This window comes from Tachysurus fulvidraco, chromosome 2 (genome assembly GCF_022655615.1).
Source record: "Tachysurus fulvidraco isolate hzauxx_2018 chromosome 2, HZAU_PFXX_2.0, whole genome shotgun sequence".
Lineage (NCBI taxonomy): Eukaryota > Metazoa > Chordata > Actinopteri > Siluriformes > Bagridae > Tachysurus > Tachysurus fulvidraco.
Genome location: NC_062519.1, coordinates 1,762,759 through 1,789,954, shown reverse-complemented (window position 1 = coordinate 1,789,954; position 27,196 = coordinate 1,762,759). Strand labels below are relative to the sequence as shown.

At 44.8% G+C, this 27,196-nt stretch overlaps 2 protein-coding genes across 10 annotated transcripts in view; one reads left to right on the top strand and one right to left on the bottom strand.

Annotated features, from left to right (window-relative positions):
• kcnab2a (potassium voltage-gated channel subfamily A regulatory beta subunit 2a) overlaps positions 1-25,398 on the top strand; it is a 70,529-nt gene extending 45,131 nt beyond the window's left edge. For all 6 annotated transcript variants that reach the window (XM_027168822.2, XM_047810596.1, XM_027168823.2 and 3 more), the window contains 13 exons: positions 7,262-7,305; positions 8,393-8,430; positions 8,553-8,632; positions 13,794-13,838; positions 14,325-14,369; positions 14,953-14,996; positions 15,246-15,332; positions 16,324-16,409; positions 16,612-16,732; positions 17,826-17,920; positions 19,321-19,441; positions 21,757-21,845; positions 22,482-25,398. In XM_027168822.2, coding sequence (XP_027024623.1) covers positions 7,262-7,305; positions 8,393-8,430; positions 8,553-8,632; positions 13,794-13,838; positions 14,325-14,369; positions 14,953-14,996; positions 15,246-15,332; positions 16,324-16,409; positions 16,612-16,732; positions 17,826-17,920; positions 19,321-19,441; positions 21,757-21,845; positions 22,482-22,571 — 985 coding nt within the window. In that variant the 3' untranslated portion in view covers positions 22,572-25,398. The remainder of the gene's footprint in view (positions 1-7,261; positions 7,306-8,392; positions 8,431-8,552; positions 8,633-13,793; positions 13,839-14,324; positions 14,370-14,952; positions 14,997-15,245; positions 15,333-16,323; positions 16,410-16,611; positions 16,733-17,825; positions 17,921-19,320; positions 19,442-21,756; positions 21,846-22,481) is intronic.
• Positions 25,399-26,043: 645 nt separating this feature from the next.
• Positions 26,044-27,196, bottom strand: part of megf6b (multiple EGF-like-domains 6b) — a 73,270-nt gene continuing 72,117 nt past the window's right edge. For all 4 annotated transcript variants that reach the window (XM_047810590.1, XM_047810591.1, XM_047810592.1 and 1 more), the window contains one exon: positions 26,044-27,102. In XM_047810590.1, coding sequence (XP_047666546.1) covers positions 27,041-27,102 — 62 coding nt within the window. In that variant the 3' untranslated portion in view covers positions 26,044-27,040. The remainder of the gene's footprint in view (positions 27,103-27,196) is intronic.

Below are 27,196 nucleotides of genomic sequence, written 5' to 3'. Positions count from 1 at the left end.
AATCCCCTCAGTTATTAAGACAAACCTCAAATAATTATAATGTAAACATGAGTCTAAAGTCACAATGAACACTTAACTATTATCTCTTAACATTTAAGGTGCAAAATCAAAGAAAGTGTAAGAAATGTTTAATAAAGTGTAATAAAATTGTGCAAAGTGTTAAATATAAACAGAGAGAAAGCTGAGAGGTTAGTGCTAGGATACGACGATATGGCGCAACCAAACATGATACTGTTATATGATTGGCTGTTAGCGTGTCACTCCCTACGTTGCTAGGTTACCAGAGAGCGAGTACATTTGTTAATGCAACCAAACTTGCTTCACGACCTCCGTTTTCTTCCGACGAAGAATAAAAAATATCGAACGTTTTATCAAACACTTTTTTTTATCGATATCGATCACATGTCTATCGCGATACATATCGTTATCGTTTTATCGCCCGGCCCTAGTCGTACTTCTACTATCCGTTTCCTTGTGTTACTTTCGTTTTTTCCTTCTTTTCTTCACTGTCTACTTTCAAAGATCTAAAACCTCCTCAGTTGTAGAATGTTTAAAGTTTACAGCACAAAGTTTCAGAACATAATTAGCTTCTTGATCGACTCATTCGGACCAAATGTTTGGCACACAAGCTTTTAATTATGCTATATAACCAAAAGTATGTGCACCCCAACCACTTTATATGTACGTGCTTTAATTATTCTGCCTTTAATGCTGTAATAAACTCCACTCTTCTCACAAGGCTTTAGACTAGATGTTGGATTTGTGATCATTCAGCTACAAGAGCATCAGTGAGCTCAGGCTCTGATGGTGTTCAGTGGGTTTGAGTCAGACTCAAGGCTCTGTGCAGGACCGCTCGAGTTCTTCCACTCGCTTGTGCTAACAGTTTGGAGAAGAAACGCGTTGTGAAGGTCGACACAAAGCGTGTAACGTCGGTGTTCGACCGCAGCGCCAAGGCAATGTTAATGCAGGAATTTTGTGAGCCTCGGGATTTAAAGGCTAGCTCTTATGAGAGGAAACGAGGTGACGAGGAAACGAGAGTTCTGCTGGCTCGTGTATGAGATGTTTGTGACAGAGATGGAGAGCGAAGGCTCAGGGCGAGTGATGCACTGTAGTGTCTTACACCAAGAAGAATATACCAGTTCCAGCTAATCCTGTATCTAATGACTGACTACCTAATTTATCGAATAAAGTCTGAGGTGTCGTCAGTTACCCAGCGTTTCCTGTAAAGTCCTTACATGCAGGTTATGCAGGCCACCTTGTCATTATGTCATATAGCCTCGGAGAAGCCAGTGTCGCTGATGCAAGCTGATTATGTAGCGCAAGCATTCATAATGTAGCCGGTGAGCAAAACCCCATTCCAGCAGATCCGACCTGCCGTTTCCTGCCTTCGAAGCTAATCTGTGCAACATTTTTGTCAATCCTGAGTGTAATAAACTGGTCGAATTTCACACCGGACCTGCGGACTGCTGGTCTGATTGGCTGAGCGAGCGTGTGGATGAGGAAGAAGAAGTAGAAAAAGATGTGCTTGTATTTTATGCTCGTCTTTTCTCGAATGGAAACGGAAGCGGTTATTTTATGGGGCTGGTTAAATTATTGCCTGAGGGTAGTCGCTAATATTGGATACCAACTGCTTGTTGATCACTTGTTTACTCACTGAGTTTTCTAGAATGTTACATGAACGGCGTCTACAACGGCTCCGTCCTCCGCCTAAGCGATAAACTCAGTCTCACTTAGAACGTTTGTGAGCAGAATGGATTTAATATTAGGTTAGATTTATTGTTTGAGCTGCCTAAAGCCATGCTACTGCTATGTGAGGCGCTGTATAGCTCAGAGCTCAGGTTCTGTTTGTCTCCGTAACGCCCTCGTCAAAGCGCCTGCACCGTTTCTCCCACTTACGGAAAGCCGGTGACGCGTTGAAGGACATTTTTGTTACTTCGAAGGATCATGACCGTTTGGAGGGGCAAGAGATCAAGTCACAATAATCAAGCCAAAACAGGGGCGGTTCTAGAGCCCTGGCCCCTGCTGAAATCTGATTGGCCCCCGTTCCATCAATTGTCGACGAGAAGAGCAACCGGAGAATTTTTCACAACCATCACAAATGCAATTCCACCCCCAAACAATTGGCGGCACTCGAGCGTTTGAAAAAAGGAATGACTGACGAAATGTATTTGCACCGTACTGAATAAATTATTTTGTGTGCTTGAATGTACCCTGTACTCGGCCCCTGAATGTAACATATGGCCCCTTAATGGCCCCTGTTACAGAAAAATCCTAGACCCGCCACTGAGCCAAAAGTCTTTTCTGCATAAATTCAGATGTTGCGGCGTGGTCCGGAGAAGCGGGTGAAGCACCTCAAGCTCCAGAGTTCCTTATCATCCCAAAGCACGGATTTACTGCCTGTTCCTTCAGTATCGATTTTTCTGGAAGATTTAACTACTGAGCCGAAATTGGCCTTCGGAATTTAAGAATCGAAGTGGTTTGATAAATCTGACGCTCGATATTTCAGCGCCAGCTGTGGAGAGGTGGTCTATAAACTCTGCCGTGTCCTTACTGCTGAGTTAACAGACTGGTGCTCGTTGTTACACACTTTACTGGAGCTACAGACGTTAAGCGTTAACTCACACCGGCTAATTCATTTAACGACAGAAGCTGTGATATCAAAATAACATCCTGACAGATTTTATACAGATGGTGAAGTTTCCTCAAGCTAACGTTAAAACCATTCTGACTGGCGCATGTGAGCAAAACAAATCTAACAACACATTCATTCATTTCCTACCGCTTATCTGAACTTCTCGGGTCACGGGGAGCCTGTGCTTATCTCAGGCGTCATCGGGGCAGGATACACCCTGGACGGAGTGCCAACCCATCACAGGGCACACACACACTCTCATTCACTCACACATTCACACACTATGGACAATTTTCCAGAGATGCCAATCAACCTACCATGCATGTCTTTGGACCGGGGGAGGAAACCGGAGTACCCGGAGGAAACCCCCGAGGCACGGGGAGAACATGCAAACTCCACACACACAAGATGGAGGTGGGAATCGAACCCCCAACCCTGGAGGTGTGAGGCAAACATGCTACACGCAGGTGTGAAATGTACATGAAAGGCTCTGATTTAGTAAAAATAAATCGAACACTGTTTTTAGGTGAGAAACAGTAATATGGCGGCGGCTTCTGCTAAAGACAATCGTGTTTCCGGGTGAAGAACGGAAATAAAACAAAATGCCGCACGTCGGAACCGGAAACGAGAAGGAAGTCCTGTTTTCTTGCTCTACGGCGATTCAAGTGCGTGTCCGTGTGCGCTGTGGTGAACGCAGCGAGGCGATAGTACACTGTAAGTGTTAATGAGTAGGCGTGTTGAGATTTTACAGTACTCGTGTGTGCGCACTATTCCTGTTCCAGCTTTAATACTCCTACATGAAATGTGGCTACATGGATGTTAAAGAGCAAATACACAAAATACACACAGCACCTTATCGTGAAGCTTAGCGAAACGTATCCATCCCACACACACACACACACCTCCGTGTCAGCAGCTCTGTGTGTGTGTGTGTGTGTGTGTGTGTGTGTGTGTGTGTGTGTGTGTGTGTGTGTGTGTGTGTGTGTGTGTTGCATGCGTATCTATGTGTATTTATATTGGATAGAATGCCAGAGTCTCTAGAAATAGATCATTACTCATCTCTACACTAATTTAGCACTGCTGCAGTAGACGAGCTAATTTACACGCTGCTGCCGCTGTAGCTCTTCTCTATCCGTATTAAACGGAATCTGACTAACCTGTGTGACTCGTATTAATCGTCACTGCTGAATCATTAACGAAGGATCCGTTTCAGCCCCGCGTCTCGTGAGGCATCGTGTAGAAGGTTTTAGGGCCAGTGTTCGGCTTTAGGGTTTACGCAGTTAAGCTTTAGTAACTGAAGCAGAAAGTTTTCCTTCCTGTGGTTTTTACTCTGCAGCAGACTGAGATCAGGTTCTGGCTGCTTGTGTCTCGCGGCATGGAAAACTCGATACCTTACACACTCCTTTTCCATGCTATACAGAGCAAGCCGAAATCTCACTAACAAAACAAAAAATAAATAAATAACACTTGGTTATACCAGGGGTCGACATGTTAAAGTATAGGCGGTTACACCAGGGGTCGCCATGTAAAGAATAGGCGGTTATACCAGGGGTCGCCATGTAAAGAATAGGTGGTTATACCAGGGGTCACCATGTTAAAGCATAGGTGGTTATTCCTGGGGTCAGTGCAAAATGAATGGGTGGTTGTCCCAGGGGCAAAATGAATGGGTGGTTGTCAATTTTCTAAGTGTCTCATGCCGTTGCCAGTGGGGGAGTGCTTAAGTGTGGGTGCCCAGGGCCTGCTGGAGCGCAGGGTTCCGCTCCTCGAGATTCCTCGCCTCGAACACACCATTAGTTTTCCTCAACCGCTAAACGATCGTCTCTAATTAGCCGCTAGCTGCTAATTGGACCACATTTCCTCCCATATTAAATCATCACACTTCCCCCAGATGACAAGACGGTGAGACAGAGGACTGATTCAGTCGTTAATAAAAACAACCCTGTTGTACACCACAGCACTGTTGATGTGGTCTGAATGCATTTGGTTCATTTTCCAGCTTCTGACAGCTTCAAATAAGCGAATATTCATGACGTTTGATTGAAGTTGTCATGTGAGATGTTATTGTTTTTTATACTTACAGCTGATTACATTAAGTGCAATATTCCAGACAGATGGATCCTTGTTTCTTTTCGCTTGAATATGCATATAAAGTCCCTCGTATGTTTGTAGAAACGATATAAAAATATATGGGAAATATTTCTGACAGGCTCATGGTCAGAGGTCTGAGATATCCCCCCCCCTTCTTCTCTCCATTGAGCTCATTCCTGTTTAAAAGGTATTTTAAGGGTTACCAGAGATGTAAAGTCGACCTTTAAACTGGACCTCAGCCCTGACTCCATTAGTAACCTCTTGTTTTCCTGTTATCTGAAACCCCAGCAGTTTGCCCGAGCGCAAAGCTCATCATTATACACGTTAAAAGACACAGCTGACCTTTTCACTTGCCACGTTGCTGTTTTCCGTGTGTGTGTGTGTGTGTGTGTGTGTGTGTGTGTGTGTGTGTGTGTGTGTGTGTGTGTGTGTGAACCCAATCTCTTTCTGTCCATCATGCAGTATTTAGCCCCAGCATTAAATATTCAGCGTGACACAGCGCTAACAAAAGAGACCCAGCCACAGGAGCACGGTGAGGAGGTGAACACGATGCCAGTCAGACTAACAGCGACTCTGATGTACCGACAAGTTCTTGTAGAAGCTCTTTGGTGTAAAAGGATCGATCGCTCATTTTTACATTGCACGTAGCTGAATATCTCTAGACACTTTGACGCGATCCGATTCGTCAGATCTCCGGTAGATGCGCCAGAAAAAGACGGCGAAAGGACCGAAGCGACCTTCGTTCACGTTAGAGAAGATCAGATCTTTGGTGTAAACGAAGGGGAGGAAAAAATGAAAACGTGCCTTTTTACAGATTTACAGCTTCAAATGAAAACAAATAAAATTCCCTCGGCTCGGTTCACAAAAGAACACGTGGCGCGACACACATGCATTCGCTAACCTTAGAACTACGACCTGTGAACCGAACCTCAGTGACCGCTAACACCTCAGTGGTCGAAGGATGACACGTGCGTCCTAACAGACGTGCGACGTTAGCGAACCTTCTTGTTCATTCTCTTGCTGTCACACTGCAGTATTAAACACTCGGATGAAGGTGATCTCCGTCCTCTTCCTCATACACAAGCTCACAGACACTCTCTGTGCCAGGCTGTGATTGACAGGGCAGAGAGCGTAGGCTCCTCCCACCACATCCACCGTCTCAGACTCCGCTAGTCAGGATTGAAACCCGCGATCTATCCTGTTCACGTGCGACGCCACACTAAGGCTTTCAGCATTCAGGATTTCTAGTTAGCACTTTTTTTTCTCTGGCACTCGTGTCATCACGACCGCGTATTCAAAAGCAGCGTCTGCAGTCCAGCTAAGGAGAGGCACCTGCTTTCTGTCAGACGTGAACTGATGAGTCCTCATACACACACAAGCTGATAAATAAACATCAGTCACTAACTGTAGTGACACACTAGTGAGATTTTACTGCTTTAAGTGCTTCAGATTCTCTCCAGAGGATTTTTGTACTTTCCATAAGGACTGAATTTATTTTTTTTTTTTTCCTGAGCATCGTTTCACTTATTGCCCTCCTACATGTTCCCAATTTTTTTTATACACACACCCACGAAAACACACACACACAGAGAGAGAGAGACAGGCCTACACATTTCCTCTCATACTCCTACACAGACAGCATGCTGGATCATCCCTAATCCCCAGCGCACTTTATTACTCCTGTACACGCCGAATAAAAACTGACATTTTCCTCGCCTCAGTCGCCGCTCGCCTCGGGACGTCATTACATCAAATCGATCTTCTTCCGTGTTAGATAATAACTCTGTGCTTTTGGCACACACTACTGACTGAGCGGCGGCGAAGCGTTCCGTAGATCAGAAGGACTAGTCGAACCCGACGCACTTTACTTTTAATAGCGAACTTTTCATTAAAAGACGCGCCGATCGTTTAAAGACCCCACGGAGGGTTTCGGTAGCAGAATTCGGAGGAGTCGAAATCCCGAGGGTCCGAAGCAGATGTCGAGGGAAAACTCTGTGAGACTTTGTGACTGGATTCGTCGATCAGGTAGACAACTCTTCTCGGGACGCCTCCCATCTGCCGGGTAGCTGAGGATGATCGTGACTAGTCGAGTCGTTATTGTTTCACACGATTTCTGGGTCGGGTTCTGGATAACGGGAGCTCGTCTTATCGTATTAATGGTCTCGCGCCGTGACGGATCTGTGCTCTCGGCTATTCGATCGATATCGTCTAGCCGTGCGCCGTCGGCTGACCAAGGCTTCGGTGGGTTTCATTTTATTTGAATGTGGTCACCTGACGATGTTCTGCAACCTTCACGATTACACTCACAGTTTGAAAGGAGTGAAATTCCATTCCATTAAGAGGGATTTCAGGTCGCGGCTCGTTTCCAAACCAGATGATTATCAGATTATTATTAGATTAACGTGAGTCGTATCTAATCTATATCTAATCCGATACTGTTTTGTTGTTGTTGTTTTTTTCCTTGAGATCCTTCGTCCAAGTTTCTTCTGAGAAACAGAAGAGTAAATTTAACTAAACGGGTTTTTTTTTTTCTCTTTACAGAAATCTCGGGAAGTCTGGATTGAGGGTGTCGTGCCTGGGGTTAGGTAAGTGTTTCTGCAGGTCATCCCGAGCCTCGGTTATAACAGTATAAACGTTAACGTCGAGCGCCGGAGCGATCCCATCATGTGCAGGGTCCCAATGCATGGTGACACTCCCTGTTTTACTTTGTACATCGTTTAAATCCCGTCCAGTCACATCGCATCAGTCACCATGTCTTTTCTCTGTCGCCGCGTCACGCTGTAGTCAGGCGTCTCGCGTAGCCACTTCCTGAACCTCAAATCGATAAACGCTTCTAGGTTCTGTAACTTTGTCAGTGCTGCATATACAGGAAGCCCGGTACGGTCATCAGGGGACAGAAAATAAAACCATCACGTATGAGAATATATAGAAAAACACATTACAGGCAACTAAACCCTACATTAAAAACTAATCGCACCCAGCTAAGGAAGAGGCTTGGGCAAAGCAGCTGTTGGTTGTTGGTTCTAACAGAACCCACCACTAGTATTCTGCAATAAATGACAACAAACGTATTTGTGTCTGTGTATCTTTCAGTAAAAAAGGTCCCTCATGTGAACTCATGACTCTGGCTTTATGACATAATACCGTTGTACCTGATTCCAAAATAACCGAGATGGGGTGGAGTGAAGGGGTATCGGGGTGGGTCTATAAAAAGGCCGACAGTTAGAACATGTAAGCAGGAACAACGAGTCCTGCTCAGACCAGATTTCTTAACCCCATAATACACACATAATAAACATATAATATGTTAACTTGTATAACTTAATACACACATAATAAACCTATAATATGTTAACTTATATAACTTATAATATGTTAACTTGTGTAACTTAATACACACATAATAAACCTATAATATGTTAACTTATATAACTTATAATATGTTAACTTATATAACTTAATACACACATAATAAACATATAATATATTTCACGGTCACTTGACTAGCTAGAAAAATCGCTTATTGCACCTCTTTAGGTACTGCAAATGTTTTCGCGTGACGTCTTGACGTGCACTGTTGCTCTTAGGGCTCAGAGCACTATTTTATTTATAAAGGTGACGTGTTTAGCCGTACGGGCAGCATGGAGTGATTTCTGGGGTTTTTTCCTACAGGAACATGGGTGACGTTCGGGGGTCAGATCACAGACGAGGTAAAATCTCACAAAAACATCTCATGACAGCTTGGTTTAAAGTAGTAACTGTAATGGTGAAGGTAATAGACTGAAGCAGCTCACCCCCGTTTTCCCTCTCCTCCCTTTTTCATCTCCGGCAGATGGCCGAACAGCTGATGACTCTGGCGTACGAGAACGGGATCAATCTGTTCGACACGGCTGAGGTCTACGCTGCAGGAAAGTGAGTGAGCCAGAACTCCTCGTCACGCCGTGTTTAGTCCAGTCACCATACACCGGAACATATGTGTGTGTGTTCCAGCCCAAACCCCGACTCACCATATCAGTCTGAATCATTCGTTTGTGTCCAAATTAGCGATTTAGAGTTTCGTACGCGCTCCGATGTTAACATCATCTAATGTAACTAAAGTGGCACAAAATACATCACACACCACCGAAGGTCACTATACGGGCAAGCCGTCAAATGTCTTTAGTGAAGAACAAAGCTGTCAGGTCGGATTTAACCGTCGGTAACTCATCAGTCTGCCGCATTAACACGGCGTACACGAGGGATCTATTTTCTCCACGCATTAAATGACACAACCCGGAGTCGTTACTTTACTAAACCAAACACGCAGCGAGAGGAATTGATGCTGACGGGAACGAGGAGGCTAAAATCCACACGGTTTCAGCTTGTGAAAGCTTCTTAATTGTTTGTCATGTAAACTAAATTGTGCTCAAGTGTCATATTCATAATCGGTGTAATAACGATCACCGAGTCGCACCGAGAGACACCACACCGAGAGACACCATACGGAGAGACACCGCACCTTATTTATCTAATACAAGAAATATTGCTCTGCTTCTAAAGAGTTTGTGAGTGAATATTTTGGAATTGTGAAAATGTCACATCCAGACCTAACGAAGTTGTAACAGTTTCAGTAAAGACCTCTGAATGTTCAGAGCTTCTTATATATATATATTCCTGAGTCACGGCTCATGACGACAATCACAACGAAGGCAGAATGTTCATAATTCCATTGCTTAAAGGTGCGGTCTCCGTTGTTTGAAAGCCAATGTTGACATTTGAAATCACCAAAACAAACATGCCCCTAACCCAAACGGGTCCCACCCCTGTATCGATAGCTCCGCCCACACGTACATACGTAACCCAGGCGACTAGCAGAAAGAAACGTGTCTTTATCATAGCTGAAGGGAAGAACAATACGATTGTAGATAAACAAACAAGCAAAAATGCCACACAAGCATAATGATGTAAAGGACAAAGGCATATATTAGTTCTGTGTAACAAAGCAAAACCAACGTTACTCACCTATCGAGAAGGAAAAAAGCGCCTCGGCGTCTTAAGTAAAGTCGGCCACATATTCACAGGTCGGAGTTTCCCGAGTCGATAACTCCTGAGCTAAACGCTGTTACTACACAAAACGCGGTTGTAGCTGCCTCTCTACATTACTACGATAGAAAAGAGGTGTTATTTGTGTAGTAACAGCGTTTAGCTCAGGAGTTATTGACTCGGGAAACTCCAACCTGTGAATATGTGGCCGACTTCCTGCTCCTTCAGTTCTCTCCAGCGCTGGAAAGCTGATCCTATATTAACACGTCCTACTTCTTGTCCTTATCGTAAGTCTTTCTTCTCTTTCTTTCTTTGTTTTAATCCTCCATGTCCATGTTAAAACCGCTTTCTGCTAATGTCACACATGCGCACTGAACACTCTCTCCGCCCATATCGACAAGACACGCCCCTTTCTGCTCATTGGCTACACGTTTGTTTTGTATTTGTTATGTTTGCCGGCCCGACGCAGTTTTCTGAAGCGTTTCTCAAACAACGGAGACCCCACCTTTAATCTCCGTTTGATGCCATATGTACAAACATTCTGCTTCGGGCTGAAGTGTCAATCCAAGTATTTTGCTGACCTTGTTGATCTAAATACAGCGTGCTTAATGTAATAATGTAATTTAATGTAGTATGAATATGTGAGCCTCTGATATCACATGAACAGTCGCAGGATGTCCAGCTTCCATCACATGTCCAGATTCAGCGGTCAGATGTCCACAAACCTTTCGCTTCTGTAGTTTATTAAGGTTCGTTGACGCTCCGTAACTCTTTACTGTTATCTTAACCATGATATCAGTAACGAAGCTACACAGACCGCTGATGGGATTAAACATTTTCCAGTGCACTTAGTTGTCTGGAGACGTTTCCGTCCTCTTTACCGGAGGAAGCGGCGGCCTCAGAGACGCGCCCTAAGATGCCGAGCAGTGATTTCCTCTAAGCGCCTGATCCTCGCCTCGGTTCCCAGCAGACTCACAGCAGTCTGACACGACGCTTTATTAGCAAGCAAAACGAATCACGTTCTGCAGTTAGATCGGTGCTGAACGTTAACTCTGATGGAGTCGGCGGGGGGTAGAAGAGGGGTGGTGTGTGTGTGTGGTTTCTAGCGGGTGGTGTTTGGAAAGCCTGCAGCAGCGATTGCGCACACGCAAAGCACAACACACACCTTGGAGTAAATATTCACCGTGGCACAAGACGTACACACACAGACGCACAGCGTAACCTCTCACTCTTCGTCTTTCTCTCCTTCTCGCATAACCAAACAAACACACAGGCTGTGCCGCCCACACACCCGTCTGCCTCCATCTCCATCACACCACCTTCTCATCCAAACTCGCTCGGAAATCTTACTTACAAACGGATTTCTGCGCACAGTTTGCGTTTGTTTCTGCTAACGTTCCTAACGAATCCGAGCATTCCAGCTCCTATCAGGACGCGACTGCGGTGTTAACACACGGGTGTCGATTGGAGACGCTGTTAGCAGAACCTCCCAGTGGAACCTCCACTAACCGAAGAGATCACCGCTGAAGAGACCCGGGGGTCGTCGGCTGATCGGAGATCTGCCACAGAGTCGTCTTCTCTGCTTTACTTCGATCTTTCACACACTTGGATGAAGATCTGCGGATCGAGGAGGCCACGTTTCAGCAGAACAGCTTGTTTTGTACAACGTGTCAAGCGCGGTGGAGCTCCTGGATATTAGGCTTCTATCAGACACACTCCAGGGTCCAATTAGCAGCCGCCGTGCTCTTATCGACTGGCATAAAGCGTCTCAGCGAATGAGCAGAGAGTCGGTGGTGCTCAGCTGAGCGCGCAGACCCAAACAGTCCTTAATCTTCATCGGATGGATTTTTAATCCCTTTATACGACGTCAGCCACGAACACGTTATACAGTAAGGGCATCGACCCCATGTTTAGGGTCCATACGGTTCAAAGTTCACCAAAAGTATTCAGAAGCGGGACACACACTCGTCCCCACACTCTGCAGTATTAGAGCTTTCATCCTTCTCGGTTGTGTGACGTGTCGCGATAACTAACCTGCCGTTACGTCTGCTTAGAGTCCTCGGCCGAATGCTGTTGAGCGTAATGGAAATTAATCACTTCCTGTTTTAAAAGGTCACACCGAATCAGTTCAATACCCTTAAGCCACTTTATGATAACCTTGTTAAACCTCAGCTAGATGCTAATATAAAGCGGTGTGTGTGTGTGTGTGTGTGTGTGTGTGTGTGTGTGTGTGTGTGTGTGTGTGTGTACTTCTGCATACACGCATAACACCTCTCCTCCTCTCTAGTTTGACTTTTCATCAGATGTGAAAGTCTGTCATGTTGGAGGAGGAAAAGTTCTAGCTGGTTGCCTGAGCTGCATGTCACTGTTCTGACAAGCCTTCCTCCATCCGACCGCTCTGTAACACCACCTGAGCAGATTTGGGTGGTGCTCAGTTTAAGCATCTGTTGTGTTTGTGTCTGACATTGTACTGCTGTGTTTATGATGTTTGTTCACCCCAGATGAGGGAAGGGGGAGAGAGGGAGAGAAACAGAGAGAGAGAGAGAGAGAGAGAGAGAGAGAGAGAGACACACACAAAGAGAGAGAGAGAGAGGGAGACACATACACAGGGGAAAGAGAGAGAGACAGGGAGAGAGAGAGAAAGACAGAGGGAGAGAGACAGAGAGAGAGACGGGTAGAGAGAGAGACAGAGAGAGAGTGACACACACAGGGAGAGGACAACACTTAGACGTGAGGACAACACTGTCTGCGTGCTGCAGTACCGTACCTACAGGGGCAGGTAGACGTGAGGACAACACTGTCTGCATGCTGCAGTACCGTACCGTACCTACAGGGGCAGGTAGACGTGAGGAGCAGAATCTGTGCCTGCACAGAGACTCCTATACCACAATGACGTGTCATCCCGAGGTGGCCTCAGTCCCCACAAACGGCTGCTCTTATCGAAGCCGGAGGAGTTGAGATTATCCGAGCCGACTCCTTACTACAGGTCCACATTACACACGTGGAAAACACGTGACGAGAACAGCGTTATGGACACTTTAGAGCAACGGACTCCAGAAGAACCGGTCGTCTTCAACACTTCCATACGATCCAGACCGCCGTCCTCAGTGAGCACACGCAGGCGCTTACAGGGCAACGTCACCACAAAGCTGGCGAAGCTACTAGACGAAGGAGGCCGGATACCAGTTTGTGAGACGGAGGAAGACGACGTCACAGACTTCATTCTAGTCGCGGTAAAAGTGCTGCACAAAGACATGTTGAGGAGACACAAAGTCTCAATGTGGCCAGGGATGTTGAACCCAGAGACAGGTGGAGGACCCTGTATAAACCCCCTGTAGAGTAGCGTACTGCTGACCTGCAGTGGAGCTACAGACATGTGGACATGTGGAACACCTCAGTCCAGCGGCGAAGGGGCAGTGTAGGTTCTGTGGGGTAAAGGAAGACCTACAACACTCGTTTTTAAGCTGCACAAGAGCTGATGATGAGTTAGTTCTCTGAGAAGGTTTTTATAGGAGGAGTGAAATAAAAGGAGTGAAATAAAAGGAGTGAAATAAATGGAGTGGTTTTATTAAACTATCTGATGGACACGACGATGTGGAGGTCAGGGACAAACAAAGAGCCAGAGCTTCTGTACAAGCGGCTGCTAGCAGAGAGGCTAAAGGTTTGCTAACTACAAGCTGAGCAGCAGTGCGATTTGTTCTTATGGAACGTGTGTGTGTGTGTGTGTGTGTGTGTGTGTGTGTGTGTGTGTGTGTGTGTGTGTGTGTGTGAATGAGGGTTTATGTAGTTCATTGTTTTTAACCTCTGAGAGCTAATGCTTCAACCTTGTAGTGGTTGTTTTAGAAAAAAACTTATTTTTAACTGGTAAAACTCTCCTATTATATTTAACTATTGACCATTTATTTATTTATTTATCTCTTTTTATTTATATACTAAAGAAGGCTTACAATGAAGAAGTGTAAAGCATGTACTTTCTTACAGATAACAAATAAAAGTATTGTTAAACCTCTCTCTCTGTTTCTCTCTCCCTCCCTCACTCCCTCCCTCCCAGGGCTGAGGTGGTGCTGGGTAACATCATAAAGAAGAAAGGATGGAGGTATGCAGACATCTTTAATTTCCTCTGTTTGTTTTTCAGCTCAGTTGTTAACACAGTCAGCAGCAGCATCACTCCGTCTGTTACCAGTCCATCTGTTAATGCGCTTAAAAGCGTCGCTACTTATTTATAATCAGAGTTCTGAAAATGATGCTGTCTAAGGTGTGTGTGTGCCCGTGTGTGTGTGTGTGCCCGTGTGTGTGTGTGTGCCTGTGTGTGTGTGTGTGTGTGTGTGTGTGTGTGTGTGTGTGTGTGTGTGTGTGCCCGTGTGTGTGTGTGTGTGTGTTGAAAGTAAGCCATGCATTTATGAGCATTTGAGACATTTTAACTTGAGACATTAGACATTTTTATTTTTCTGTATCTCTCTCTGTCTCTCTCTCGCGTGCTCTCTCTTTATCTATCTCTCCCTCTCACTCTCTCCCTCTCACTCTCTCCCTCTCACTCTCTCCCTCTCTCTCTCCCTCTCTCTCCCTCTCTTTCTCTCTCCAGGCGTTCCAGTTTAGTGATCACCACAAAAATATTCTGGGGTGGAAAGTATGTATTTACTGATCGCTTGCTTTAACTTTATTATATTTATTATATTTTTATTATATTTGAGCTCTTTTACAAAACTGAATCTGTTCACATTTAAATTTTGATTAAATGCTGAAGGTTTTTCAACCCTTCAAACCCTGTACTAACAGTTATTACACACATATTAACATACATATTATTACTAATGATTAATTATACAGTCAGTCACATGATATATACTAATATACTATATAAGTTATTGTCCCGATACGAGTACGCAGAGTGTGATCACAACCCTGCTCGCGTCTCACACACACCAGGAGACACAGCAGCTTAGTGACTTGCAGACTTCAGCAATACGACGCACATCTCGTTACGACGCACATCTCCTTACTCGAGTCCATTAACTGAGAGATATCCTCTTGGTCCAGGACATTATTACTGTCCAGTTCTACTGTATTACTGCACACACACACACACACACACAACACTCTCGTCCTGAACAGATCGGATTATTTAGTGTTTAATGTTCTCGTCTCAGTTAGTGCGGTCTAGTGCAACTGACACAACAGAATTTCTCTCTGTTTGTTTGTTTGTCTCTCAGAGCAGAGACTGAACGAGGACTTTCCCGGAAGCACATAATAGAAGGTGAGTCAAGGTTCAGACGCCCCTGAGCTCAGAGTTGCGCTTGTTAGCACCGAGAGTTAAGTAAGATCTTTGTTGTTGTCGTTTTGTGGTTATTGGGCTTATAGCAGGACGACATTCTGTGCTCATTAATCTACTAAAGGGAATTTTATACAGTATGATGATGGTGGTGTGGGGGGGTGTGTTTGAGCATTCAGTCCCCTGGTGGACTCCGTGTGTTGGTCTGTTAATGCGGTGTGTCAAACTCCACAGGTTTAAAAGCGTCCCTGGAGAGACTGCAGTTAGACTACGTAGACGTGGTGTTCGCCAACAGACCCGACCCCAACACGCCCATGGAAGGTGAGACGGCGATGAACCGAACCGCCGACGGATGATCAGAACGATGTAAAAACTCTGTCATTATGAATAACGTGTCTCTCATGACTAGCTCCATTTCCCAGTTCAACCCGCTGCTGCTCAGAGGATCTGCTGCGCCACCGTGCGTTCAGGTCGGGCGTAGATCCTCCACCCGCTCCGTCCTCCTCATGATGCCACTTATTGGCACGGAAGGCATTCTCAGAGGAACACCTCCAAACATGTCTCGATCGTTTCCCCGTAGTTTCTGCGGTTTAGTGAACTTTAGTGAACTTTCTCAGAATAAACAGGTCTCACGTTCACATTAAACGCCATGCTTTCATTTATTTATTTATTTTCTTTCCTGTTGACGTTCACGTGAACTTTCCTATGGAGACCTTGTTGAACCCTGAGACCTCTGCCTTGGGGATTTTCATATAACCACGTAGACCTTCTGATGGAATGAATATATTTTATACCCTTTCTTTTTTTTTTTTTCTTTTGTCTCTCCAGCTGCCCTTAAGAAAGGTCACAGAGGTCACGGGTTAGCGCACAGCTCAGCCCCGGGGCATGTGGTTATCAGTACGCCGTCGTGCCGTACAAGCGGCTAAAATTACCGCCTGTTTATCTGTGACTCCTCTTCACACTCGAACTCGAGAAAAAGATTCTCCAGACTCCTTTTCTCAGCCACGCAAACACCCGATATATAAGTATTAGCACAGAAGGGTTCTTTTCCCACACGCTGCTTGTTTACTAAATAACACCCTAGAAAAGTCTAGAGGACGTCGGTTTTGTTTTGCCGTGTAAGTATCGATTAGCGCCGCCGGCTCGTTCCGGCGCAATCTATCAAATACTTAATCAAGGATGAGCTTTATGAAAGGAAACAAAGGGGGAAAAAAATCAATCCGCTTTCTTTTGGTAATTCGTCTCCTGGGAGAAATGATCCGTTAATAATTGGAGAGTTGTGTGAATTTGGGTCTGCTCTGATGGTTTGCAGAGACGGTGCGAGCAATGACCCATGTGATCAATCAGGGAATGGCGATGTACTGGGGCACTTCCCGCTGGAGTCCCATGGAGATCATGGTGAGTCACTTTAATATTAACCGGCACTGAGCGCTCCTGGCGTGTACAGGAGACACAAATCCACCCAGGCAGGGGCATTTTAGGGGGAATAGAATAGCACTTATTACCCGTAATGCTTTGTTGAAGTGAGATGTCACGTTGTTCGTCTCCCTGTGTACATTCGGCTGGGCTGAGATCTTTATGTGCTTGTGCACCTGAACAGGAAGCGTACTCTGTGGCACGACAGTTTAACCAGATCCCCCCGATCTGCGAGCAGGCCGAGTATCACATGTTCCAGAGAGAGAAGGTTGAAGTGCAGTTGCCCGAACTCTTTCATAAGATCGGTGAGTGTTGCGTGTTTCTTTTACCCCCTTTCCCTTTCAGTACAAGCATGACCCTAAACCCCAGTGATCTGGTGACGGACAGTAAAGTGTAATCAAAACACAACGATGTAACTGCTGTCGTGTCGTCTGTGGATAAATAAAACGCATGACGTTATTCTATAACAATCCATGAAAGGTTGTACCGGTATAAAGTGAATAGGGCTGGGCGATAAAACGATAACGATATGTATCGCGATAGACACGTGATCGATATCGATTAAAAAAATGCGTCCGATAAAACGTTCGATATTTTTTATTCTTCGTCGGAAGAAAACTTGGTTGCATTAACAAAGGCGCTCGCTCTCTGGTAACCTAGCAACGTGGGGAGTTCATGTCGTTCGTCTCGTGCCGGTCTGCTGGATTCCTCTTCAGTAACCGGCGACTGATGAGCAGGAAATGAGCCGCAGTGAGTGAGGAAATTGTAAATAAAAGAGACATTATAAGTCCGACCGTAGTCACCAGAAGGTGAACAGCTAGTGAACTTCCTCACACTAAACTCTCAGCTTTCTCTGTTTATATTTAACACTTTGCACAATTTTATTACACTTTATTAAACATTTCTTACGTTTTCTTTCATTTTGCACCTTAAATGTTAAGAGATAATAGTTAAGTGTTCATTGTGACTTTAGACTCATGTTTACATTATAATTATTTGAGGTTTGTCTTAATAACTGAGGGGATTCTGATCAGAGGAAGGTTTAGTTTCAAATAAAAAGGTTTACATGTAATATATTTTTCTCCTGGTCCTTATTTTAAATGGGTCATAAACAATATCAATAATTACCGATATAACGATATGAAACACTGATATCGTGATACAGTTTTCAGCCGTATCGCCCAGCCCTAAAAGTGAATAAAACTCTTGTAGGATACATTGTTGTTATTTTCCTCCATATCAGGCTAAAGCAGTTCCTCAGCTAGCGTTTAGAAGTTAAACCTGATGTTAGTGAACTAGTTAGGTCTGGATAGATGAGCTAAATATCCTATGGAGGAACAACTCTGTGTGTGTGTGTGTGTGTGTGTGTGTGTGTGTGTGTGTGTGTGTGTGTTTCAGGCGTAGGCGCAATGACGTGGTCTCCGCTGGCCTGTGGGATCATCTCAGGGAAATACGACAGCGGCGTTCCACCGTACTCTCGCGCCTCTCTCAGGGTACTTGGTCCTCCATCGGTCTCCATTTTTTCCCTTCTTTCTCTCTCTAGATTTCTGCGATGTTTGTGGCTCTCACGGTTCTCTGTGTCTCTTGGTGGCATTCTAACGGAGATGTTCGTGTCCTCCTGTTTCTAGCTTTGGGTGTTTTTCCTTGTGGAGTGTGTTGTCTGTGAATGTTACTCGTTGTGGCATGAACCTTCGGAGCAGTTTTGTCATGTGACTGTGTCTCTGTGTCATGTGACGCACATTCACACAAATTGTCCAGTACAGTCGTGTTTACATAAGGTGTGTGGTGTGTGTGTGTGTGTGTGTGTGTGTGTGTGTGAGAGAGAGAGAGAGAGAGAGTGAGTGAAGTAGCATGCAGCATCGTATCGCTGTTGGTCCGTTGGTGTTGGCTGGAGCGTCCACCTTGTCCCTCACCTCCCAGCGTCCACCTCGTCCCTCACCTCCCAGCGTCCACCTCGTCCCTCACCTCCCAGCGTCCACCTCGTCCCTCACCTCCCAGCGTCCTCAGAGCTTTAACACCACACTCTCGTACTAACCGACGCTGCGCTGGTGATCTGGACAGTGATGGGTCTTGTGTTGTTGTTGTTTTTTTTCAGATCTATGAGTGCTTGGATCATCAGACTTCACCCTTCCCACTGTTAATCTTAACCATGCTATACGTCTGTCCCAGCACACACACACACACACACACACACACACACGTATGTAGACTGATTACATAATAATTTGTTGCAATCAGTTGATCAAATTTAAACAGAAAGTGTTCCGTAATGAACACTAGGTGTTGACGTGTGTGTGTGTGTGTGTGTGTGTGTGTGTGTGTGTGTGTGTGTGTGTGTGTGTGTGTGTGTGTGTTAAAGTCTTAAAGGAATCAGGTTGGCAAATGATTCACGTTTAGAAATATGGTCATTTATAATCTTGTTATAAACGTGTTTATAGACATTACAAACCAAACGAAGGCTTAGCAGGACGTAGCAGAGCTCTATAATGCCTTCGCTTCGCTAATCGGACCTGAGAACGGAGTTTGTACGAAACCGGATGTGTTCTTCCTTTGTTTTGTTCTTAAAAGATATGTGTACAAATATAAAGGATCCAGACCGTACATTTCAGACCACACCCCCCTGTCAGTCATCCGGCAAGTCGTAGAAACTAATCGTTACATCACATAAAGCCGAACCGCTCCTTTAAATCTGTACAGGCAGAGGGAAGTCAAATGTTCTGCCTGTGTCAGTGCTGGGAAAGACAAAGTCACGTGTTTAAAAACAGGCCCTCGTTCACGCAGGCGCTGCTGGGTGTGTGTGTGTGTGTGTGTGTTTAGTCAGGTGTGTGTGTGTGTGAGCAGCAGCGTGCACTGGGCGCTTGTTTTTGAGCAGGTGTGCTGTGTCGTTTAACAGGGCTACCAGTGGTTGAAGGACAAGATCTTGAGCGAGGAAGGCCGGCGTCAGCAGACGAAGCTGAAAGAGCTGCAGGCCATCGCCGAGCGGCTGGGGTGTACGCTGCCACAGCTCGCCATCGGTATGCAATCACACACACTGCCGCTCTCTCTCTTTTTGTCTGTCTGTCCGTCCGTCCTGAACCTCGCTCCCTCCCTCCGCCGCCCCTCGACACGCACTCACATCCCCATCCTCCACTCTGACTAAATACTGGTGTGTGTGCTCGTGCTTGTGTGTGTGTGTGTGTGTGTGTGTGTGTGTGTGTGTGTGTGTGTGTGTGTGTGCTCACGTGCTTATGTGTGTGTGTGTTCATCTTTCCCTTATGCTCCATTCTATCCTAAAGCGCTGCAGCCTGACAACACCCTTGTTCTGAAGACTTGATGCCCCTAGTGTCCTGTTCCTAGAAGCCCCCAGATACACACAACTGTCAGCCACATGTCAACACACCTAATCAGCACCGTGTGTCACATTTCTCACACACACACGCACACACACACACACGCACGCACACACCGGGTGTAACCAGAATAAAAAGTCCTATAATACCAATTAAAGGCCACCTCTGATGTTCCCTAAGTTATATTATATTAGCCTTATAGACATCAGTGTGTACTGTTAGGCTACATAATGTTCTCTTTCTGGTCCTGTGGGATCTTCAGTGTAGCCCAAACATAACCCCTTACCCAACAGGCCGCAGTTCCTGTCTGGAGTAAACTAGAGGAAGGTAGCAGGCTACAGGGAGAGAGACAGGAAGTTAGATCTCTGGCTACAGGGAGAGAGACAGGAAGTTAGATCTCTGGCTACAGGGAGAGAGACAGGAAGTTAGATCTCTGGCTACAGGGAGAGAGACAGGAAGTTAGATCTCTGGCTACAGGGAGAGAGACAGGAAGTTAGATCTCTGGCTACAGGGAGAGAGACAGGAAGTTAGATCTCTGGCTACAGGGAGAGAGACAGGAAGTTAGATCTCTGGCTACAGGGAGAGAGACAGGAAGTTAGATCTCTGGCTACAGGGAGAGAGACAGGAAGTTAGATCGCTAGATCTTTTGTAAAGAACATTATCACATGTAGATTTTTCCGTAACCGATTTGCTGGAGCAGAGACTATAAACATATTGTTTATTACAATAATAAATCTTTTCTCTTCCCTAGTCTGGTTACACCGCACTGTCCCATCAGCCCCCTGACATTCGCACTGTCCCATCAGCCCCCTGACATTCGCACTGTCCCATCAGCCCCCTGACATTCACACTGTCCCATCAGCCCCCTGACATTCACACTGTCCCATCAGCCCCCTGACATTCGCACTGTCCCATCAGCCCCCTGACATTCGCACTGTCCCATCAGCCCCCTGACATTCGCACTGTCCCATCAGCCCCCTGACATTCGCAGTGTCCCATCAGCCCCCTGACATTCGCACTGTCCCATCAGCCCCCTGACATTCTCCCCTGGACTCCATAGATCCATGTTCTCACCACACACAGCTGTATAGTACTGACTGAGCCCACAGCACCGCTACTGACTACTGATCCAGCTGCAGTGTAGAGAGACTGGAGTACGGAATGAGGAACTCTTGGGCTTTATCTATAATCGAACTCACAACCTTCCGATTGGTAGCCCAACACCTTAACCACTAGGCTACCACGTCTCCTTTTATTACTAAATAGATTAATAAGATTAATGTTTAAAGAAACTCTGTGAACTCTAATGCAGAAGATTAATCATGTCGCTGCACCACTGCACTGACTTTAGGTTTTAGACTTATTTATATAAAAAACACCTGAAATCCATTTTGTTCAGTTTGCAGAGCCACAGATGGCACACACACACACACACACACACACACACACAGACTGTACATGAGACACACTTGAGGATTCAGATCCCTGCAGAGTTTCCTCCTTCTGTGTGTGTGTGTGTGTGTGTGTGTGTGTGTGTGTGTGTGTGTGTGTGTGTGTGTGTGTGTGTGTGTGTGTGTGTGTGTGAGGTGTCGTATGCGTCGTCCTTCGGGAGCTACAGCGGTCAGCACATGGCTTCTCTCACCTCAGACTCCAAACTTATCCATTCCATGACTGCGATTTCTCTCAAAAACGAGGAAAAAACCATTCTCTCTGCCCTGGTGTTGGGAGCCATGGTAACGGTGCGGTCTGACGGCTGTTTTTTCTCTCTTTTCTTTTCTGTGTGTGTGTGTGTGTGTGTGTGTGTGTAGGTGGTAGAGTTAGCTACAGTGTGTTTTAATTTTGGAAATAGCTTTATTTTTTGTGGTGTTAGAAATGTTTGTGCTTGTTATGGACCGGCGGGGGTGTGATGTGTGTGTGTGTGTGTGCGCAAAGTGTGGGCGAGCGGGAGAGTTAGGTGTGTTAGTGTTATATCGGTGTGATTATGTGCTGATCCTCTGCAGCGTGGTGCCTAAGGAATGAAGGAGTCAGCTCCGTGCTCTTAGGAGCCTCCAACACGGAACAGCTGATGGAGAATATAGGAGCGATACAGGTGAGATGTCGTGCTGCACACTTTCACCATCAGCTCAACAATGGGGGGGGGGGGGTATTTTTGTATATTATTATTATTATTATTACTTTTACATTTTCTTTATTGCTTTGGTATAAGAATATATCCTTTCCACACTACTCACTGTTCTAACACACACACACACACCAGTCCACCTTACTCTCCACCTCCAGCACATCTGAGCCAAATAACGTGTGAGGAATAAAACACTCTTTATCATGCTGTTATAACATGATGACGTATAAGGGACAGGGCGGCGTGATGACGCGCAGCAGCTTTGTAACCGTCTTAGCGCTGTTCGTCACTGAAGACTCCTGTCGTAAACGCGTCCTTGCAGAAAATTTGACCCTAACAACGATCGTTTCTATAGCGACGGCTCATTTAGAGGGGTTTGTACAGCAGTGTGTACAGCATTAGAGGGAGTGTGTTAAGCTCTGAAAGCGCACAGGTTTACGGTAACACCTCCCGATTAACACCACAGCAGTGCGCTACAACCCTGGCTCAGGGAGGTGGCGTTACTCCGAACACCTCATTACGGGGGTTATGTTATGAATTTGTGCTCTGTGGATGAAATGAACCCAGATCATTGGGCTGTTTTTTTTGTTGTTTTTTTCTCAGGTCCTTCCGAAGCTGTCGTCCTCCATCGTGCACGAAGTGGACAGCATACTGGGGAACAAGCCCTACAGTAAAAAGGACTATCGCTCATAGTGTGTGTGTGTGTGTGTGTGTGTGTGTGTGTGTGTGTGTGTGTGTGTGTGTGTGTGTGTGTGTGTGTGTGCGTGCGTGTGTGTGTGTGTTGCCCAGAGGCCACCCTGCACTGAGCCCTTTGCCTGTTCCTCTGTTTGCTTGAGCTTTTACTTGAATGAGTAAGCAGCAGCGCATGACACCGGCAGGTGCACCCACATACACAGGGAATAATCAAGAGAAATATCAAAAAAAAATACACACAAAAAATATAAAGATTAATATTAACAAAAAGAGAAAAAGAAAGAGCTAGATTTACCTCCCTGGGAGGATTATTAAAAGTTCATCAAAGAAGAAGGAGAAAGAGGCAAAAAATAAATAAATAAATAGCACACGCTTGCTTTGGCTGCAGGAAATACTCGGTTTTCCTCTGCGCATTGTTTTTGATACTCGACGCATATCTGACCAAAAATAAAAACGTATGTAAAAGAAAAGAAAATAGAATGAATGAATGAATGAATGAATAAATAAATAAATAAATAAATAAATAAGAAAATGCAGTGCTTCATTTGATCTAGACGATCGGTTCATGATTAGTTGCACATCTCCCGTAGTCACTCATGAGGTCCGTCTCTCCGAAACCATTCACTGTGTCGTCTGCGTCACGATTGCACACCCCACCCCCACCCCCCGAGCAGATGAGCCAATCAGCACTTTAAGAGTCCATGTGAGGGAGTGGCTATGGGAGGCACGGCGTTTAAACAGAAATACGAGCTTCATCTTTTTGTTTTTGGTGGTTGTTGTTTTGTTTCCCTGAAGTCCAGTGGCATCAGAGCAGCAGCAGCGATCATGATGTTATGGGATTATTTCTCAAATCCGGTTTGCTGTGTTTCTGTGCTACTGGAACTGTTTTTGTGTATCTGCTGACCTGGCAGACTGTCGAGTGGCGTTATATACCGGAGCGTCACGTCACGTGTGTGTGTGTGTGTGTGTGTGTGTGTGTGTTTGTGTTTAAGTACATACAGTACGAGCGCATGCGGTCTCTCACTCCTAGACGCCGGACGTTAACGTTTACGATCCGGCGTCATTAACGTGGCTAAAGCCAAAGATATATCCCAGCTTCGTCTGTAACGTCTCACTGTATCTCCCCCCGTCTGAAACTAACAAACCATTTAACAGCATGTTCTCCTTGTTATTTACTTACTCTATATCATACACCATATATCTCTCCTCCCGAGTGTATGTACTCACTCCGGCCCAAACGCCTAGCCGTATCGATATAAACACGTATATACAGTACATTCGCTCCCCAACATGTTAGTGATGTCATGACACTTTTACTATACCGTAAATAAACCCACAGCCGAATTCGAACACGAAGGAAAACGACTAACAAAAAAAAAAAAAAACGATTCTTTATGAAACCTAACGAAAACTTTAACCCCAAACTGCACGTGTTCCATTTACACCCCCCCCCAAAAGCATGCGCTCTGTCTCTTCAGCCGTTACATCACTGTAAAATACGCAGACGTACCATTTTTACTTTCTTTCTTTTCTTTCTTATGTATAATTTTATTTGCGTACGTCGCAATCTTTCACCAGAACCGTCGGCCCCGTGTCACGTGGACAGAATTTATTTTAGAGTTAAATCGGTAGAGTTTAAAACTAGACGAAGGTCGATATCGGGTTAAAAACGATTAGTACGAATATTAGAGTAGATAAAGACTTAAGTCAGATCTTTTAGCTCGTCGTTTAGTTTAGTTTTAGACGGTACACATCACTGTGCTCCATGCAGTAGATCCTCCTGCTGTGTGTGTTTGACTTTTTAGGACGTCGTGAAAGTCGTTACAAAAGAAAAAGATGTTTGATGTATTAATGTCTCTTTTTTTTTTATTTGTGGAAACGTCAAACGTCTCGTTTGTTTGTACTTTTTATGGCGTCGCCCTGTTTCTATGTTAGAGATTCTCTCAGGAAAGAAGGGCATTACTGTGTGTTAGTCTGCGGTGGGACAGTTAGTACAGCGTTCTGTCGCGCACTAGCGCCACACGTGGTCACGAGCGAGTACTGCATCCGGAGACGATAAAGATCTAATAATTATAATAATACTAAAAAAAAATGTCATCAGTGGTACACGCTTACTGTCGATCTCGTTCGCTAAGGAAACGTCTTGTGCTCCTCATCTCCCGAAGTAAAACCAGACAGGACGGTGTCTTTCCCAGAACAGTGCTTTAATGTTTCTACATGAAACGTATTACGTTCTTGTACCCAGAGTGCAAATGGTGAAAGCATGGCTTTTTTTTTTCTTTTTCTTTTTCCTCCTTTATAAACGCGTCACCGAAACCAGACCTGTGGATCGACGAAGATCCACGGCTTTTAAGCACCATCTGCTATTTGCTGAGAAATCATTTATGTTTAGTATTTTTGAGCCTACGGCAAGGTTGAAAGAGAAAAGAAGGAAAAAAAAACAGGGGATTTTATTTTTTTAGCATTCTTCGTTGCCCTGATTTGTTATTTACATGATGATGATGATGATGATGATGAGCATCTATTTGCACTGAATATGCATTTTGAAGAACTCTGTATAATGTATACAACGGCAAGCTTACATCTCCACCAGTGTGTGGAGAGATACTGTATGTCCACACAGATATCTGTATATAGTTTGACCTTTGTACATATATACATATAAATGGTTGTGATCACTTTGGCCTTTTATTTCTCTCTCTTTTTTTTCTTTCTTTCTTTTTTTTCATTGGCAGACATTGCTAACTGCATTGTGCTTGAATTGGAATTTAGAAATGTACAGCTTCAGTATCTATGAAATGGAAATTATAAAATATTAATGATTGAATATCAGCTTCTCTTCTCGTCTTTTGTGAGTTTTTTTTCTTACATTTTAAAAGGAGATTAAAGGTGGGGTGTATGTTGTACAACAAATACAAAACAAACGTGTAGCCAATGAGCAGAAAGGGGCGGGGCTTGTCGATGTGGGCGGAGAGAGTGTTCAGTGCGCGTGTGTGACATCAGCAGAAAGCGGTTTTAACATCGACATGGAGGATAAAAACAAAGAAAGAAAGAGAAGAAAGACTTACGATAAGGACAAGAAGTAGGACGTGTTAATATAGGATCAGCTTTCCAGCGCTGGAGAGAACTGAACGTCTTCCGCGTGAAACGGAGCTAAACCTCACGCTACGACACACAGTACTACAAAAACACATTTGTATTTCCGTAGTATTACTCATGGAGTTCATTTATTGACAAAAATATCCCCTCGGTCAGCTGCCCCATAATACTTGTCTGGGTTATACTTGTCTGAGGTGTGTGTGGGGCGGAGCTATCGATACAGGGGTGGGACCCATTTGGGTTAGGGGCGTGTTTGTTTTGGCGATTTCAAATGTCAACATTGGTTTTCAAACAACGGAGACCGCACCTTTAAGGCAGTCGGGCCGTTTGGATTAAAAGGCTGATTCGTACAGTCAAAAAATCCTGTTTTGTCTTTTACATCATTTATTTACATCAGTACAGAATTCTTTAAAAAAATGTACATGTTGATCACACATAAATATCACAGATGCCTTTATATAGAACAAAAACTGCTGGAAATTCACACATTAAAACCTTGGGTTCAGACCTTAAATAAGGTCGCTGAGTTATTATAATATTTATAATTATAACATATCGCTGCTTATTATATAGAGATCGAGACGAGCAAATTATTACAAACGTATTTTGTTCTATAGAGATTTAGTGAACTAAGCAAAATAGCACCATGAAGACCGGTGAAAGGTCGCTCTTTAATACAGACGACAACTTTTCTGGTTTACTGTGTAGTTCAGTTTGGGTGATTAATTGTTATGTAGCTGATTGTTTTTATCTGTTTATCTAAACGTTATAGATCGCTGGCTGCTGGAACGCTGCAGGGGCTGTGAAGAGGCGTCCGATGCAGCGTGAGGAGTCGCGCCGATAAACCGGTCGCTTCCTTCACCCGTTAGCCTCATTAGCCTCATTAGCCTCATAGCGTCAGTCCAAAAATCCCCAGATAAATAAAGTGTAACAGATAAAACAATCGAGCAGTAATTCAGACACTCGGAGCTCACGAATAAAAGTGTGGTTTGTTTCTTTTTGGGGTGGAAGTTGCTGAGCTTACAACAGAACTTTTTCTGAACCACTGAGCACAAACACAAATGTGGGTTAAAGTGCCGTGTGTGTGTGTGTGTGTGTGTGTGTGTGTGTGTGTGTGTGTGTGTGTGTGTGTGTGTGTGTGTGTGTGTGTGTGTTATAGTCGTATTATAGTCTCTTTATTAATACGATCACTGGCACATGAGTGTTTTTCTTTGGCCAGGGGTGTGTGTGTGTGTGTGTGTGTGTGTGTGTGTGTGTGTCTTCGGTGCAGCTTACAGACCCCCCACATACACACACACACACTGAATGCCTTGTGCACTCCTCTGTGTGATGAGTGTGTGTTCCCTCACTGTCCTCTCCACACTGTCATGCTATAAGGAGTTGTTGAGATGTGACTGCTGCTCCTCTCGTCTTCTCAGTGTTGGCGGTCCATCTGTCGATACGATCAAATCACATCTCATCCTTTAGATCATTAACACCATGATTTTTATATTAAGTAGTGGTTCAGAAGTTAAGACTCTTATCAG